Source organism: Buceros rhinoceros, unplaced genomic scaffold (genome assembly GCF_000710305.1).
Source record: "Buceros rhinoceros silvestris isolate BGI_N320 unplaced genomic scaffold, ASM71030v1 scaffold33293, whole genome shotgun sequence".
Classification (NCBI taxonomy): Eukaryota; Metazoa; Chordata; class Aves; order Bucerotiformes; family Bucerotidae; genus Buceros; species Buceros rhinoceros.
Genome location: NW_010404760.1, coordinates 28,315 through 45,234, shown reverse-complemented (window position 1 = coordinate 45,234; position 16,920 = coordinate 28,315). Strand labels below are relative to the sequence as shown.

The 16,920-nt window shown below is 40.0% G+C and overlaps 1 protein-coding gene across 1 annotated transcript; it reads left to right on the top strand.

Annotated features, from left to right (window-relative positions):
- Positions 1 to 4,970: 4,970 nt before the first annotated feature.
- MKNK1 (MAP kinase interacting serine/threonine kinase 1) lies at positions 4,971 to 16,765 on the top strand. The gene is made up of 11 exons (XM_010133499.1): positions 4,971 to 5,067; positions 5,940 to 6,037; positions 7,402 to 7,481; positions 8,895 to 8,968; positions 9,556 to 9,660; positions 12,655 to 12,710; positions 13,300 to 13,395; positions 13,949 to 14,143; positions 14,771 to 14,935; positions 15,541 to 15,584; positions 16,537 to 16,765. Exons 1-11 carry the CDS (start codon positions 4,971 to 4,973, stop codon positions 16,763 to 16,765), a joined length of 1,239 nt encoding a protein of 412 aa, XP_010131801.1.
- The last annotated feature ends 155 nt before the right edge of the window (positions 16,766 to 16,920 follow it).

Here is a 16,920-nt window from a genome sequence, read left to right as displayed (position 1 = left end):
AATGTTAATGATCCTGTATCTTACTGGGAAGATGTTGGAGTATCTTAAAATTCTTCTTCCTTCATGGGTAATTCAGATTACTGAATTAGATGATACTAAAAGTTTTATTGTAGGTGGAATGACAAAGTAACTCTGACAGCTAAGAATGAATTATGGCAAAAAACTGTAAAGATGAGTGTCTTGTAAGAATACTCATGTCTTAAAATTTCAAACTAATAGTCTTAATGCAATAGAGAAAGAATATTAAAATAATCTGCCTTGGGATTTGATACAGGGCTGTCCTAAAGAATGGGACATCTTTTGTCTTCAAATTTTGTTTCTCTTGATCTGTAACGTTAAAAGCACAGTTAGTCACTATGTAGTTACATTATAAAGGTAGCTTTGATTATTCTGAGCTTCCTGCAACCAGCAGGTTGTGGCAGAATCGGCACCTGCTGAGTGAGTCCTGTTTCATTATGAGCCACATTGACAGGAATCAAAGTGTTGCTGGAGAAGGGAGGGTCCAAGAATGGTGTGAGCAACTGAGCTGGGAGGAGAATGAAACTGAAGTCTGTTTCTCTTTTGTTTCTTTGTCTGAAACTTTAAAGTGGCCTGACTTTGTTTTTTTGAGTTTTGGGCATACACTTTTGCATTTGAAGTCTGAGAGTCACAGATATGTCATGCTTGTGGGATCAAGGGGCTTAATCACACCTAACTGGTATTGAATCTGTTAGTACCTGGTCAAGTGAAAAATTACTTCAAAAATAAGCATAAATCAACAGAGAAGTTGAAAGCTGTTTGGAAGATGCAGACTGCTCTGTCGTTGTTCAATTAGATAATATTTTCAAATCTCAGTTAGAGAAGCCTCATCAGAGATCTCAGTGGGCTTTTATTTGGTCTGAATAAAAAGCCTTTGCTTTTGCGGTGTATGTGAGACAGTAATATTTTTGTAATTGCAGTTATTTAGGTACCACCTCAGTACTCTGAAAATGTCCTGTGCCAGCACATCAACTTTGAGTTTGTTTCCTCTATTGAATTCCGGGTGTCCTGTGTGAATCCACAGAAGGTTTTATTTGAGGCTCTCGATTCTTCTTTTCTTCAGATGGTGTTACCTGAACATCACTGCCTTGTTTGCCACTTGTGAGGAGTGAATTCAGTACTAGTGGTACCTGTTCTCAGGAGAAGATTTTCAGCTGTGGAAAGTGCTTTCTCATGCCCCTAGTCTGCTGGAGCCTGTTTGGCCTCTTTCAAGACCAGTTTCAAGAGAGGTTTCAAGTTGGTGCTGTTGCAGCTGTAGTTTGGTGCTCTGTTTTGACAGAGTGTTGATATAGGTTAGGAGTATGATAATTCTTGTCTGTTAAAAATAACCCTGTATTTTATATCTAAACTTCTCATGGTTCTCCAATGGTTTAACAACAAGAACTAAAGACCACCATAAACCCCTCCATTGTTTTTGTCAGGCTGTAATGAGGGGGTCTCCATTTGAACTGACTGGAGCACTGGAAGTAATACTGGATTTTGCATTCCATACTTAAGAATTACAAAGTCTTTAATGCAGGGGTGTGCTCTTGCTGTGTGATCACATGAAGCCCAGCATAACAGGTTCTTGCAATCTCTTGAGACTCTGGGCGCTATCCAAATGCATGTAACAATGATTTCTGAATGTAAATGTGATTGTGTTCCTTTTCAGCTGCAGAACAACACGGCTTGAGCAAGACCCAGTTTAAAAGCAGGTGATAGCACCCGGACTCTCTGCTTAAACTGTGTTCTTCCACTGAATTCAAACACATAAACAAGGTATCTTATTCTTAACAGAAAAAGGCATCTGTACTGTGTTCTCCAAGTGCTTCCTGTACATGTGTGTGCTTATTTTCTAAAGATACCCTTCCTTCCTCTGGGAAGCAGATTAGAATGAGGTGGGGAGTTATGTCTGGGTAGTGGATTTTGGCGTGTTGTATATGGAGTGTGAGGAAGCAAGATGAAAGGTGATTTAAGACATGGATGAAGGGAAACTTGTGGTAATTGTTCCTTTTCTTCTTCTCTTGGCATTATTTGCAAGTATTCTTTACAATAAGTGCTTTTGTTCATTCTTTTGAAGGTAGTTATAGAACCCACAATAGCAAAAGGGAAAGGCTGTAACTACATCTTCCCACGCAGGCTCTGAATAATATGTGTGTTAAATAGTGCCTCAATGCTGAATTATGATGTTGATAACAAATTACAGGACTTCAGCAAAACTGCAGCTGAGACAAACTTGTGCTCATTTTGCTTGCAGTATGGATTTTGCTGGGCTATGTTATCCTGTGAGCAATAATTCTGACCTGACTGGAGAAGGACAGGGCAGAATTTGAATTGTTTCCAATGTTTTCAGCTTTTGTCAGACTGCTGGTCAGGCAGTTTGGTGGAAGCAAGGTTCAACGCTTCAGGCCACCTTGTAAAATGACCTAAAAATGACTACAGTTAAACATTCGTCTTGGACCTGACGTGTCTATGGGCCATTTCCCTCAGAGAAGTTCATCCAGTCTCTAAGCTTGTTTCTGGCAGTATGAGCTTCCTCGGAGCCCACAGTGTGCTTGTCACCAGAGGCAGACCTGCAGCATGCAAAACAGCTCAGCATTGCTCATGTGGTTGAGGCACAGTCCTTCAGCGTCATCAGAAACTTTTGGTACACCGTCACAGAAACACAAGCACTTCTCTGAAAGCTTGAAAAACTTGAAAAGCATTTGGCAGGGCTGAAGGCAGTTTCTTGTCCTTCCAGCTGTTACTTAAGTACTGCTTCATCATAACAAAGTGAATAATGAGAATGAAGCTACGAAACTTTGTAGTAAAAGCTGTGTTGAAGGAAATTAACTACTCAGTGGTGTGAAATAGCATTCCAGAAAGGTCATAAAACATTTTGTGCCTGCTGATGGCAGATTTGGTCAAGACTCTGGGTTGAAAACATCAGCTTTTCAGTAATCTGATTTCTGCATGCATGACTAGCAAACTTCCTGGTTCCAAGGAAGCAGTTCTCTGTAATTTAGGAATTGAGTCAGACTAAAGAGAATTGACATAATGTAGCAAGTTATAAAACACCAGACTGTAAATATCATAGCAAGCTGGTAGAGTGCAGGAGATGGTTGTGAAGAAATACATCAGCTGTGCAGGATTCATCTCCTGTCTCTTTGCTAGTTTTCAGTCTGTTACAAGCTCAGAAGCTGTAATACTTGAAATGGAATAGAACCTGTCTAGATAGGACTTGGAGAAGGTCAGGTCGTTTACATGACTTGTTTGAGACCTTCTGGGAATCAGGCAGCTCCTTCAAGCAGACCAGCTCTAACTATGAGCAGCTTCATGTGTCATTTTATCCCAATTTTGAATAATTTCTAAGGCAGGGTGAATTGAAATAGGGAGCTGGAACTTGCTGTGGAAGGCTAGCCTACTGCTTATGTTAAAATTCAAAACTGTATGTGTGTCAGTTTGAGTTAAGAAGAAGCTGTTGCTCCAGAAGTTGGTAAAATGGATGCTTTTGTATTTCTTATTGTATTTAAGAACCCGCATATCATCCATCATGATGATTTCTTAACACATCCTGCTTAAGACTTGAAAATGAGGGTTTACTATTGTCTTGAGGCTTTGAGTGATACATTTTTAAGTGTTTCATTAAGCTGTTAAAGAGAAAGGGCTTTCAAAACAGCACTTGTCTTAAATTTTCAGACACCTGTGAGATCTCAGTGACACTCATAATAGGTATTACTGACAGGTATTGACAAGAAAAATACAATGAAGCAAAGTAAAGTATTTCACGTATTGGTAGATTGTGTAATATTTTCTGCCTCAGAGCTTCTCTTGTGTTTTAAGAGTACTTTAGAAACAGTGAAAGGCAGAAAAACTCGCTATTCAAAAGAATCTCCGTTAACAGAGAATTGCCAGAAATTTTTTTATTGTTGTTGGTTTTAGGGCTTGCTCTTCTTTCATTACCAGTGTTCTCATAACTGCTATTTCTAGGGATTTAGGGTTTGGGGTTTTTTTCTGTAGTACAAGGTCTTGAATTGTGAATTTTCTTAGAAATCCTCCTGGCTGTAAAATGTGTTTAACAGTACTTGGCAGGATGTGACTGTGGTGAAGGTGTTGTGGAGAAGTGTTTATGTGGGTATAATGTGGAATCATTTAACCTTTTTGGAGTTAGTGGTTAGCTGTATGAAACAGCCTCTGCAGAGAAGGTGTGTGGCAGTGTTTTTATTTAGGCCTTCCATAAGAGTATGGAAGTGTTTTTCATTTTCCTGCCATATTATCTTGCATCGTTGTTATCTCTGACTAAGCTCTTGTAATATCTGCAGCTAGTAATGCAGGAAAAAAAATATTTAAATGCCATAAACATTGTTTGTTTTGAAGCATATGTTCTCCCCTGATCTGTGTCTTATAAAGGCACATCATGGTTCAGTGAGAAATGGGTTTTTTTTCCCGTGCTTTTGGCAGCATAAACTGCCCTAGGGTGCTCCTTTGACCTGTTAACTCCTGTGGTTGCTTTGTGTCATTGGGTTGTTTGAAACTTCTGCACGCCTCCCTTCTGTTTTCGAAGCTCATTTTTATAAGCTGACTTGAAAACGTCTACTTGTACAACAGTAGAGTAACTCAGAGCAGTGCCCTTGGAAGGGCTGTAAATCCTGCCTTGCATCAGGGCATGCATCATGTTGTGGGTAGCGCAGGTGGTTGTCAGCAAGGTTATTCCCATGCTTTGCCCTACTGTGCGTAGTTATTTTCTCCTATTGTTATCTTTGTTTATCAAACATCCCCCGAGTTGTTAATTAGCACCTAAGTTGTCTTTTTAGGTTTTCTCTGATACTTGGGGGAGAGATGGCAGCCTACAGAGAGATGGCAGGCTGTGATGAAGACAAGCAGAGAAACTTGGATAGCTTAAGAACATAAACACACAGGAGCACGTTCCTCTTCTCTTAAAGCAAAGTAATTGGTTGTGTGTTGAAGTTGCCTTTCTCTTCTGCCACACAGAGATGGTCAGCAGTCAGCCTCTCCCCATAGCTGACAGTGGGAAAAGGAAAAAGAAGAAAAGAACCAGAGCCACAGATCACGTCCCTGGGAAGTTTGAAGGTTGGTGGCAACTTCTAAGCTTTTAGTGGTCTTTTTTCCCTCTGCTGTTCCTAGTTGCCTTAGCTAAACAATTGCTTTTTGGCAAACGTTATAAGTTGCCATTTCTGTTCTTCTTTATCCCCCCATGTTTCGGTCTTCAGTCTCTTTTTTCTCTTAGTTGTGAAATCTGAGTCCTATTCATAATCTGGTTTGGTTATTTTGGTTTTTGTTTTGTTTTTCCAGTAGGAGCAGTGCTGATGTCCAGATGTTTTGATTGGATAGATAGGAGCACAAATACTGAAATCTTTTAGGTAAAATACAGTCCAGTGCAACAAAGCTGACCAGTATAAAACTTTTTAGTAGGCAAAGAGCATTGTAAGGTACATTGCAAGTCAAGATGGTAGCAGTCTTCTGGGCTTGAACCTTTAAGTCTTCTTAACTCAGATTTCAATTATACACAAAACACTATCTCTGCAAGTAGCTTTTGAATGGTTGGCATTCTCTGATCAAAGAATCAAATGTTTTCCACCTGAAAAAAATTGGTTCTGAGCTTTACCTGAAGACAGGGAAGGTAGGTGATGCTCTAGCAGTTTCTGACCTAGCAATTGCTGAGATATAAAATGTTTCCTGTATGAACAAACTTGTGACTTTGCTGGAATGGAGTCTCCTTTAAATTTTCCTGGAACTTGAAGCGGGGGGGAGTGAAAAATGAGGTGTAACTAAGGCTGGCACATTGACTTTAATACAGCATATATCTATTTTCTGTCTTCATTACCAAAGGCATTTTTTCAATTGCTGTTGTATGAGAGATGTTAATCAGATAAATGGCTTGTCTTGATGTTGTTCACTGAAATGCTTTGGCTAATGCGTCCTTTCTCCTGGCTCTTTGGCAGACTTGTACAAGCTGACTGCTGAGCTGCTTGGTGAGGGAGCATATGCCAAAGTTCAGGGTGCTGTCAGCCTCCAAACCGGGAAAGAATATGCAGTAAAAGTAAGTACAGAATAAAAGCAGCATTGCTTTTGCCTGTAAAATATCTTCTTCCCCCTGGTATCCCAGTGAAAACCTGTAATAGCATGAGAAATAGCAAAACCTCTTAGAAAATTTTTAATGCTGGAAATGAGCCTGCTATATAACAGTTGAAATATCTATTGTCTTTCAGTATTGTGCCTCCAGAATGAACTGGACAGAATTCACAAACAGTAAAAGACTCTGTGGTGGTTAGATCTCAGAGCAAGGTTTCCTCTCGTGTCCTGATTTGATTGTAGTCTTACCAGTTTTTGTCTCTTCTTATGAAAAAAGACTCTGAGTCACTACCTAGCATGGCCTACCAAATAATACAAGCTCTTCAGAGTGCTGCTCTGAGTTCAGAGAGCATCAGTTACTGCCATTAGTTAATGTAAAGCTGTCTCTTCTTTTTTGATAGAGGTGAATCTTCTGTAATACCATTATACTAAGTGTTAGGACTCATTTAGAGATTTGTGGTTATCCTCAGTCCCCCATTTAATTATAAACATAAATAATAGTAATAGGAAAGCTTTATGCTTGATTCTTTTGCAGAAACCACAGGCACAAAATTTTAAGCCCCTTAAATATCTACTCCTATCAAGGCTGTAATTTGGTGTGTGCTTTATAGAATTTTGAAGTTGAAAGTCTGGAATAAACCACTACATTATAAATTAGACGTGATCAGATACCAAGTTCCATGGTGAATGGTTGCCCATTCTGTACTGGAGAGTTCTGGCTATAAAAATGAGAAACTAACACTCAGCCTCTGTGGAAAGCCCTTGTCCTTGTCCTCTTTCAGCCTGAGGAGTGTTGAAGGAAGGTGACTTCTGATGGCTCTGAGAGGAAGGGCTCTGAGATTGAATGTATGTTTTCTTTAATACGTTAGGCCCTATGATTGGGTCTCCATAAAGTTTGCACTATGAACCAAACTCTTTATTTTGTGGTAAATTTAGTACTGTGTACTTAAATAAGTACTCTGTACTTAAATACCTATAGTGACAAATCTCTTATTTTTGACTGTTCAGTGTCTGATGTGACTCAAATGTGTTTTTGTTAGTTTGCACATTGCAGAGTTAAAATGAAGCAAGAAAAAGCTTGTGGTGCCTGGTCAGTGACTGTGTAACATGTGGATTTAGTTCCTTTCTTCACTTCCTGTCCTCATTTCTCTTGTCCTTTGAATGCTGACACTTTAAATAAATGACGGATGAAAAATTAAACAAAGAGGGGTGGAGTGTTCTTTTCTGGTGGGTGTGCCTGAGATTCAAACTCAGATCAGTTACCTAATTCCAGAGCCCCATGCACAATTCCTGCAGTAATTTTTCAACTATAAGCTCTAACTCTTTTCACAGATCATTGAAAAAAATGCCGGGCATAGTCGGAGTCGGGTTTTTCGTGAAATAGAAACACTGTACCAGTGTCAGGGCAACAAGTAAGTATAGAGTTTTGTGTGTGTATTTCTTTATTTAAAATACTCCGATTTTTTTTAAGTTTTTGACCCTCTTATGTGTGACTAGTTTAGGAACTTTTCAATAGTCTCCTTAAAATCAGGTGAAATTTGACTTGTCGTGTTCAAAATAAAAATTTCCCTTTCTCTTACCTGTGAAATTTAGGGAAATATTTACAAATAAAGAGTCACATAACTCAGTTAGCAAACAGGTCAGTGTAGCCTGAATGTGCTTCAGTGATGCATTGCTTTTGTCCTAAGGAGGAATTAACCTTTTAACACTCTCCCCTGTGATTTCACCATCACCAAAAGCTGACCTGATACCAGCTGCTGTTGAAAGGAATGGTCTTGCCGTTCCTTTCCTTAATGTGTGGTTTGTGCTCCTCTTCATGTCAGCTGTCCTGCTTTTACACTGGAACTCTCAGATAAGCCAGAAGTTAATTTATCTTTCATTTAGGTGTGTGCTGACTTCACCTGGCCACAGTATGAAGCAGATTTAAGGCTGGGGAAGGCTATGCGGCTGGTGGTAGTGTGCTCTGTGATGAGTTTAAGCCAATTCTGAAACTACCCCTTCAGACGTCTCTGTTAATCTAGAGTGTATACAACAGCTGCTATCTGTATGACAGTTGTGCGTCTTATATGGCAGCGTTTGGGTTTTTTACAAATATTTAGTGTAACACTTAACTTAGAAACAAACTCGCTTACCAAACTCACAGGCATAAGTTGTGCTATAGAGAAACAGATAATGTCTTTGTTCTGCATGTGGTTAAGAGCCTATGGTCATCTGGTTCGTAACTGATGAAAAGCTCAAGCTCTCATGACCACGTGCAGAATTTGGATTTTGTGTGTGCTACAAGTACAGAAGAATTTGACCTACACATTTGACATTCTCAAGGCAACGTGGGGTGTTTGTGTAGTGCTGCAAAGACTGTACACTAGCTAAACAGGAGTTAGATAGTCTAAAATTAGTAACTAAGACACTGGATTTAATGTCATGTTGACAGATGCCTGTCTCCTTTGAGCCTTATGTGTTCTGCCTTCTGATTTCCAGAGAGAAAGAATGCCAATTTAATTGTTTTTTCTCTTCTTGCCTTCAGCACAAACTCAATGTTCTGAATTATTAAATACATTCTATTACCAGTTATCTTCCTGTCAGTTCAGCTGTAACAGGACTCCTTCACAATCCTGATTTTGGTGCTTGGCCTGTTTTCCCCGCTTAAATTTCAGTGTGAGTTGGAAATGTGGTTTTAATGCCACAGGCAACCAAAGCAACTTGTTCAATTAGAACTTTTATTTTTGGTTAGTTCTGGTACTTCCTAATTATCCATGCTGAAATTCATTCATTGCTCTGTTTACACTCTGTGCCTGTTGTTTCAATTCCCCTTCTTTTTTTTTAAGGAACATTTTGGAGTTAATAGAATTTTTTGAAGATGACACAAGATACTACCTTGTCTTTGAGAAGCTGCGAGGAGGTATCGTGTAGTAACTGTGCCTTTGTTCATCGAATTGTCTTGGTCCTGTTTGTCTCAGTGTTTTAACACAGAAAATGAAGAGCTAATTTTAAATGCTTCAGAATTTTAAGTCGAAGTAGTGGAAATAATATACAAAGCTTGAAGTATGGTTATTCTGCAATATTGATGGGTCTGGTCATACATTTGCAATCCCCTTCTGTAGTTAAGTGATGGAAATGTCAGCTCTATTAAAGTGGAAGCTTGGGAATATAGTCAGTAGGTCACAGTACCCTCAGGCAAGAGGAGACACACAGTATGTCAGGTATTATGCATGATCTAAGCACAGCTTCTAGATACTCTGATAGCATTTTCCCTTGATGTAGGATTGACTTTGTTTCTTGAAAGTCACATAACGCCATTGTGAAAGATGTGTTGCTTCTGCCTCAGGTTGCTGTAATTGTGAAGCAGTCTGACGTGGCTGAGGGCGGGTCAGTTCTTCCTTTATGGCAGACTAGTGGTGGCTGTTGTGCTTTCGTCCACGTATTGACAAAGCCTTTTCTCAGCCCAGGCAGCATTCACACCAAGGTTTTCCCTTTCACCTCTGACAGGTTCAATCCTGGCCCATATACAAAAGCGGAAGCACTTCAATGAACGAGAAGCTAGCAGAGTGGTGAGAGATGTTGCCTCTGCTCTGGATTTTCTTCATACAAAAGGTAAGAGAATGCTACTAGTTGATAGTTTTGCGCTTGGGTTATGGAGCACATCTTGTCAGCAAGTAGTCAGCCTTTACTCGCATTTCTGTTTACAGCAATGCCAGATGACTTATGCTGTTTTCCTCTATATTATTATTTTCAGCAAGTGATAGTTTAAGTATGTGTTGAGGTGATGCAGCCTTTTGAAGAAAAGTTAAATTGACATCCAGGGAGAATTAACATCGGGGTTGAATCTGCTTGTTCTTGTTACCTAAGCCACGATGTAAAGGTTACTCAAAAGGGAGCTAACATTCTTTAATTTCCTCCTCTTTCAGGTCTACAGAGATGCTTTTCTGTATTTACCCAGAATTTCTACTGGTTACAAGACCTCTTGTAGTAGGTTTTGGTCTCCCCCTTTAGACCCCCGCTGTGGGGTTGAGAGACCTACAAGTGAACCATAGTCCTTGTTCGAAGGTGTCCTCATTTCATTTGGTATTTGCTCAGATTTAAAAGTAGTTCTGTTTGTAGAGTTCTTTTATATTGAAATGTTTTCTAGCTGCTTTTTCTACTCGAGTACTTCTGTTTCGTTTCAAAATATCTGTCTGTGTTATGGCCATCCCAAAGAATCTGTCCGTGTCGAATGTGATAGAAAAGATTTTCAAGGTGTCTATGTCATGATTATCTGGTCTGGTGTAGATTAAGCAGCCTCAGTTAATGTTACAGTGACTGCCGCTGAACAGAATAGCATGTAATTGGAGGCTGTGTTTATTGGTTATTTATTTTGCTAAATTTTTCTCTCCGTTTATTTTGCTGTTCTGATTAGCTAGGTGGATCTCAGCAGGTCTGCGTTTCCTGTCTAAGTTGCTTAGTACTGTACCCAGTTCAATAAACGTTTAATTGCAGGCTTTACTTGTAAGTCACAGGACTGCTTATGTGCTTGAGTTGTAATCACAGCATTGGCACCTCGACAGGTTGAACCCATTAAAAAGAAAAGTAAGTGAGACAATGCATAGGAAAGAAAGAAAGGGGTAAACGTGAGGAATATGGATCTCGTCACATGTTGCGACTATGAGAAGTTAACAAGAATGTGGACACAAACAGATTTTGGGTTAAGATTTTTGGTAATCTTCATGGCCTGTCTGTGTCATAACTTTAAACCTGTAGAGAATGTACTCACTGAATTGCTGTGTTTAGATGACTTCAGCTTGGAGATACAGGGCAAATAAGGAACAGGAAACTTAATCTGAACGTGTGGAGAGATACTTATTTGATGTGTTAGGGCTATAGTAGGTTGCTTAACAGATGAAAGTCTAGAAATACTGTTCAAGGAAGTTTAACATTGACTCGGTAATATCTGTCTGTAGTTCTCTTTTAGTTTTAATTCCCCTTCCCGCAAAGAAGAGGGGAGTAGTTCATTAAAATGGCTTTAGAGAAGCAACCCACTTTCTTGTTGCTTGCTGTGAATTGGCACAGTGGGGACATGGCTTGCAGAATCAGCTACAACATCTGCTTTCATTTTATTGTTCTCTTTATGGTTGTTCCATGTGACATTAAAAGTAAGTAGCATACAGAACACTAAAGTAAACAGGAAACTAAAGCAATTTTATTGCATGACTTAATGGTGAAGGGCTATAGCTAGATGTTCTAAAAAAAAAATAAATTTGAATGAGGACAACTAATTCTTTTGCCAGTAGTTCAAAACTCAGCTGGATGATAATACTGCTTTATGCCCACTTGGGATATGTGTGCTTTATTGTTAATAATCCACTGGAGGAGTGTTTAAAGGCAGTTGTTTTCTCAGCACTGTGTGCAACTGCAAAATAAAATGTTATATAATCAGACATTTGAATTCAAACTACAACACACAAAAGCGATGTTGGGTTTCACATTGTGAGCTGAGCCAACTGTTGGGACTCTTGTCAGCCTTGCTGTAAATGTCAGCAAGGGTCATCTTGGTGGATTCATTTTGCCATCTTCCCCATGTATGCAATGTGAACTGCATCATTAGGAAAGCTCCAACTCCTTTAGATCGGTGCTATGCTGTTAATGTTATATTTTAACTCATATCTTGGAGTGCGCTGAAGAAAAGACATTCGGAACTTCCTTGCCTAGAATTTGGTGGGGTATTTTCTTTGTCATACTCTGAAGTAGTACCAAGTGTGCTTGGAATGTAATTTTTATAAGCAAGGCTAGAGTGCACTTAAATTACAGCCAAGTCGCTCATTTGATTGAAATTTTTTGCTTCTCATTTTCTGCCTTCCCATTAAATTTAGATTATATTTAATGGAGAACTTCTAGAAATTGGGTGTTTAGGCATTCCAAGAACTGCTTTGACAGCCTTTGCATGTGAATTGCAGGGATGGATAGCTTTGTGTTTCCCTGATGGATTTGCCTATTCTAGTATCAGTTGAATGAATGAAGAAGCCCTTTTGTTGTTCCCCTTTAGCTTTTCTTCTGCATCTCCAACCAAACCCTTTTAATATTTCTTTTGCTTCAGTAGTGAGTATGTACCTCACTGTTAAAGGGATGATGTTTTCATCTGGGAACTCGGGGTTTTTTCTGCGGAGCATGTGTCAGGTATTGTCTGTGGTAGTAGTTCTTCGGCATACCACCAGTCAATCCATCAGGCAAGAAGGACTTTATGTAGACAGCACAAAAATCTTTTGACTAAACTGTGTACAAAACTTCCCTACAGGTCAGTCATCTTAATGAGCTGGCTTTAATGAACGTAATTAATTTGGCCTAAGCCAAAAAATTCCAGTGTTAGCAGGTTCTTATTTGCTTGACTGACTCTCCTGTACATTTAAGGATGATAAAGGTATAGCAGGATGCAACAGTGACTTTTAAAAAGTACACTTTGCAATTAAATTATTTGCAGTATCATTGGTGGGGGGTGGGTGCGTGTGTGGCAAACTCAGGCCTAGAATATTTCCCTGGCCACCTTCCAATAAAGAGAAGTAATGAGAAATAAACCAGGACAATATCTTCTCTAATGAACATTGTGCTCTTGTTTAGGTATTGCTCACAGGGACCTGAAGCCTGAAAACATCCTGTGTGAATCTCCAGAAAAGGTGCTGTTCTGGTCTCTTAACCTTCTGGAGTGTGTTTTTAAACTTGGTTTCCAAAACCAGCCCTCATGCTCTGTCTCTTCTCTTTTTGAAAACTTTTGAACCCATTAGTGAACCTCAGCTAAATTTCAGAGAATTGAAGCCTGAAAGAGAATAAATTCTTCTTTGAGCTGTACAAATGTGAGCATCTGGCTGAGATAAAAAGCCAATTGTTCTTAGGGAGGGCATGACAATTACAGCTTAGCACCTCGTCCTCTGAGGCAGTATCCAGATGGACAAGCAACATTTACAGGCCAGCTGGTCACCTAACTTACAGTTCCCAAACCACCCCGATGTGTGCTGGCACTTGTCTAGCCAAATAAAGTAAATAAAACAAATAATGCCATAGGGTCAGATGCTGGTGACATGGGAGCAGCTGGGGCAGAGGAGGCAAATGCAAGGAGTGGAATATAGCTGTAAGAGACTGAGTTTCACTGGTTCTGCTGGTAGAACCTGTGTTCTGTCCTGAGCTTTTCTGCGTGGTGCCGTATTTGTATATACTGCATTAATCCTGGTCTTAGGGACCTCTTGACTGTTTTGTCCTTGATTTTAGGTATCACCGGTAAAAATATGTGATTTTGATCTTGGTAGTGGTGTGAAGCTGAACAGTGCATGTACTCCAATAACTACTCCTGAATTAACAACACCGGTAAGAGACCTACTGTGGCTTCATGCTTTTTCTCTTCTACCATAAAACAATTTATCTTATGTCTAGAGGAGAGCTTCCAAAGGGCTCACTGTCTGTTATAGAAATCAGTTCCATGACATACTTGTTTACTTTCTGAAAAGCCTGGTAAATAAGGGATAAGATTTAGAAACTTGAAATACAGGAATTAATAATTTGACCCTGTATAAAAGATCACAGATTCATATGGAACAGCCTATGATTCTGTTAAAGAAGAGTAGAAGCTCTTTTGCCTTCTGTTACTTCTTTGTAGTCCTTACACTTATGTTATTCTTCTCCTGTGCAGCATGCTTACAAAGTGTTTCAAAGCTCTTGGCAATTCCATTTAACCTTTGAGAGATGCAGCAGTTTTGATTTGGCTTGAGACCTGCAGTGAAAGTCAGCAGCAAACTTCAATAGTCCTTGATGCTTGATTCTGCTTTTAGACCAAGCCACACATTAGAAAGAGAGGAGAATAATAAACCTGTGTCTTGTTTTGATTTGACCCTCCCCAACTTGCTTGAATTTGGTTTCGTAGTGTGGGTCTGCAGAGTACATGGCACCTGAAGTGATTGAAGTCTTCACAGAGGAGGCCACGTTCTATGATAAGCGATGTGATCTTTGGAGCTTGGGAGTGATTCTGTATATCATGCTCAGCGGTTACCCCCCTTTTGTGGGCAACTGTGGCACGGACTGTGGCTGGGACAGAGGAGAAGTCTGCAGAGTTTGCCAGGTGAATGCACGTGTCCTGGGCTTATGTGGGAGAGTGTTGTTTACCCCATGATCTTGGGGTGTAAGACTTGCCATAGTGCCAGCAGTGAAGAGCTGTGTCTGTAACCCAGCCAGTTACCTGGGAGGATAAGCTGCGATGGAGAAGTGAGGATGGTAATACAGAAGTTGAGTAGTGATAGTCCTTTTAAAGTAAAGTTTGGCAACTGCCTCTTCCTCCTCCTGATGGGACATCTCAGAGCTTCTCCTCATCCTCTCCCCAACTCCCAAGAATTTTGCGATTCTTGATCTGGTTTGTGGTAGTCACCACAATTATGCGGTTAGAAGTTGAGCCCCAGGAGGGTCTCTGTGCAGAGCCTGAATTTATTGTTTCTAAACACAGAGTACGTTGGCTGCACTGTTTTGGGTTGGGCAAGGGGTGAAGGGGTTTTCAGTGGACAATGTAGCATGTGCATCTTCAGGGCACACCAAATCACTCTGTCTGTCACTCTCCATTGACTGCATAAGGAGACTGGATGGTGTCAGCTGTCACCCACCACATCAGGTGGATAAAACTGAGTGAGAAGAATCCCACCTGGGAAGTCTTCTGTACTCTAGCTGCTAATTAAACTAAAGAATTTTCCTTTACCAGAACAAGCTTTTTGAGAGCATTCAGGAAGGCAAGTATGAATTTCCTGACAAGGACTGGTCACACATATCCTCTGATGCCAAAGATCTCATCTCAAAGTTGCTGGTTCGTGATGCCAAAGAACGACTTAGTGCTGCTCAAGTTTTGCAACATTCATGGGTTCAAGGAGTATGTATCCTCCTTTATATTATTCTTCCAAAATGACAAACAATCTGTTCCGTCTCTGAACTTTTAATACAGTCATTATGTGGTTTAGTGCTCTTACCTTGATTAATTAAATTATACACATTGGTTATGTTCTTTCTGGAGCTCTGTGTGGTAAATATTTGGATTAATTTGTCAAGCTGTAAGTGCGGGTTGTTTTTTTTTTTTTAATTATTGCTTTATGCATTTAAATGGCTTTCTTGTGAATACCAAGCCCTGCAGTACACGAATTATTATGTTACTCTTTAATACAGTAATGCAGAATGCTGGAAGATACAGTTTTAAAAGAACAGCAGTGTCCTCTTTTGCTTTAGTTCCCAATTCAGGAAAGAAAGGATAGACCCCCTAGAGAGTTTCCAAAGCTTTAGTCTTATACCTGTAGACTGTGGTATCTTCTTGTGAGGGGAGATGGATTATGAAACGTGATTTATAAACTCACAGTGAATTAGTTGATATGCAGTATCCATTAGTTATAAAGATTTGGGGGCGTTGCCTGGTTTTTCACTCTCGGGAAAGCCTGGTTCCCAGCTGCTGATAGGTAACTAACTTTTCTTAACTGCTTCTTCTAGCAGGCTCCTGAAAGGGGATTACCTACTCCTCAAGTTCTTCAAAGGTAATGATTTTTGGTTGTTTTTTTTTTTTTTTTTTTTTTTTTTTTTTTTTTTTTTTTTTTTTTTTTTTTTTTTTTTTTTTAAATGTCTGTACACTTGGCCTAGAATCATTACTGAAAGAATGAGGACAGATAGGAGGTGGCAAGTTGGGGGTAAGATCCCTGGTTGAGAGTGGAACTTCATAAATGTGCAGCAGTAATTTTAAGAGCATGAGAAATATTTAAAGCTCTGATTTTTTTTGTGATCTAATCTTGCTTTTGTGGGAAAGGCATTGAAGAGGATTCCTGTGGTGCAGTGGTAATCTTAGACAGGAACTAATGATGGTTTTGGCAGTTTGCTGCCCAGGAGGGGAAAAAAGGCATAAAGGCGTGTGTTATCCACAGAGACTGTGTTCTGTTGGGTGAATAATCATCATACACATGGATCTGACTTCCAGTGTAGTTGGTGGTAATCACAGTATCCATTTAACTGTGTGCAGAGCAAGCTTCATTTGAAGCGGTTTGATGGCAGATTCTGTGTGCCAGAGGGCTGGAGTCACACATCTGTTTACACATCAGTCGATTCTTCCCATCAGAAATGCATTTCCTTAAGGCAGATCTACCATGACAGTGGGACTGCAGCTCTCTGAAGACAAACAACAGTATCGCCCTATGTGATCATCCTTTTGTAACACGTAGACATTAGGAATGACATCTCAGGTGGCTTCCTGGGTTTACATCCAAAGTCCTTGGCAGAATAAGGAGTAGAACTGTGACTGTTTCCAAGAGCGTTTTTGTTGCATTGCTGGTTCTCGCAATGGGGAGAGATGCAAATGCTGACTTGGCATTTTGCCTGCAGTGTCGATGTAGTGATAGAAGAAGTAAAACTACCTGGAGATAGGTATTCTGCTGTGAGGTGAACCAGGTGAAGTGACTCTATGTGTGTTGTAACTGCTTTCTCCTTTTCCCTTGAAAGGAACAGCAGCACAAAAGACCTGACGCTTTTTGCTGCTGAGGCTATCGCCCTTAATCGCCAATTGTCTCAGCATGAGAATGAACTCAGCGCAGAGCAGGAGAACGTTGCCCATGCTGTGTGCTCCATGAAGCTGTCTCCTCCATCCAAGTCCCGCCTGGCCAAGCGCAGAGCAATGACTCACGCCACCAAAAACAGTGACTTTCAGCCAGTTCCCCATAAAGCCTTTTAAACTTCTTTCCTTCTATGGATTGGCAAGATCAGCCTGTGTTCTCACTTGGATTTTCAGTGCTGATAAAAGCTTCTCTGCTTCTGACACTTAGATTAGAAGCTTGCTCTCGTGATGTGACTTGTAACTTTAAGGGGACAGCTTTTTATGAGAATCTT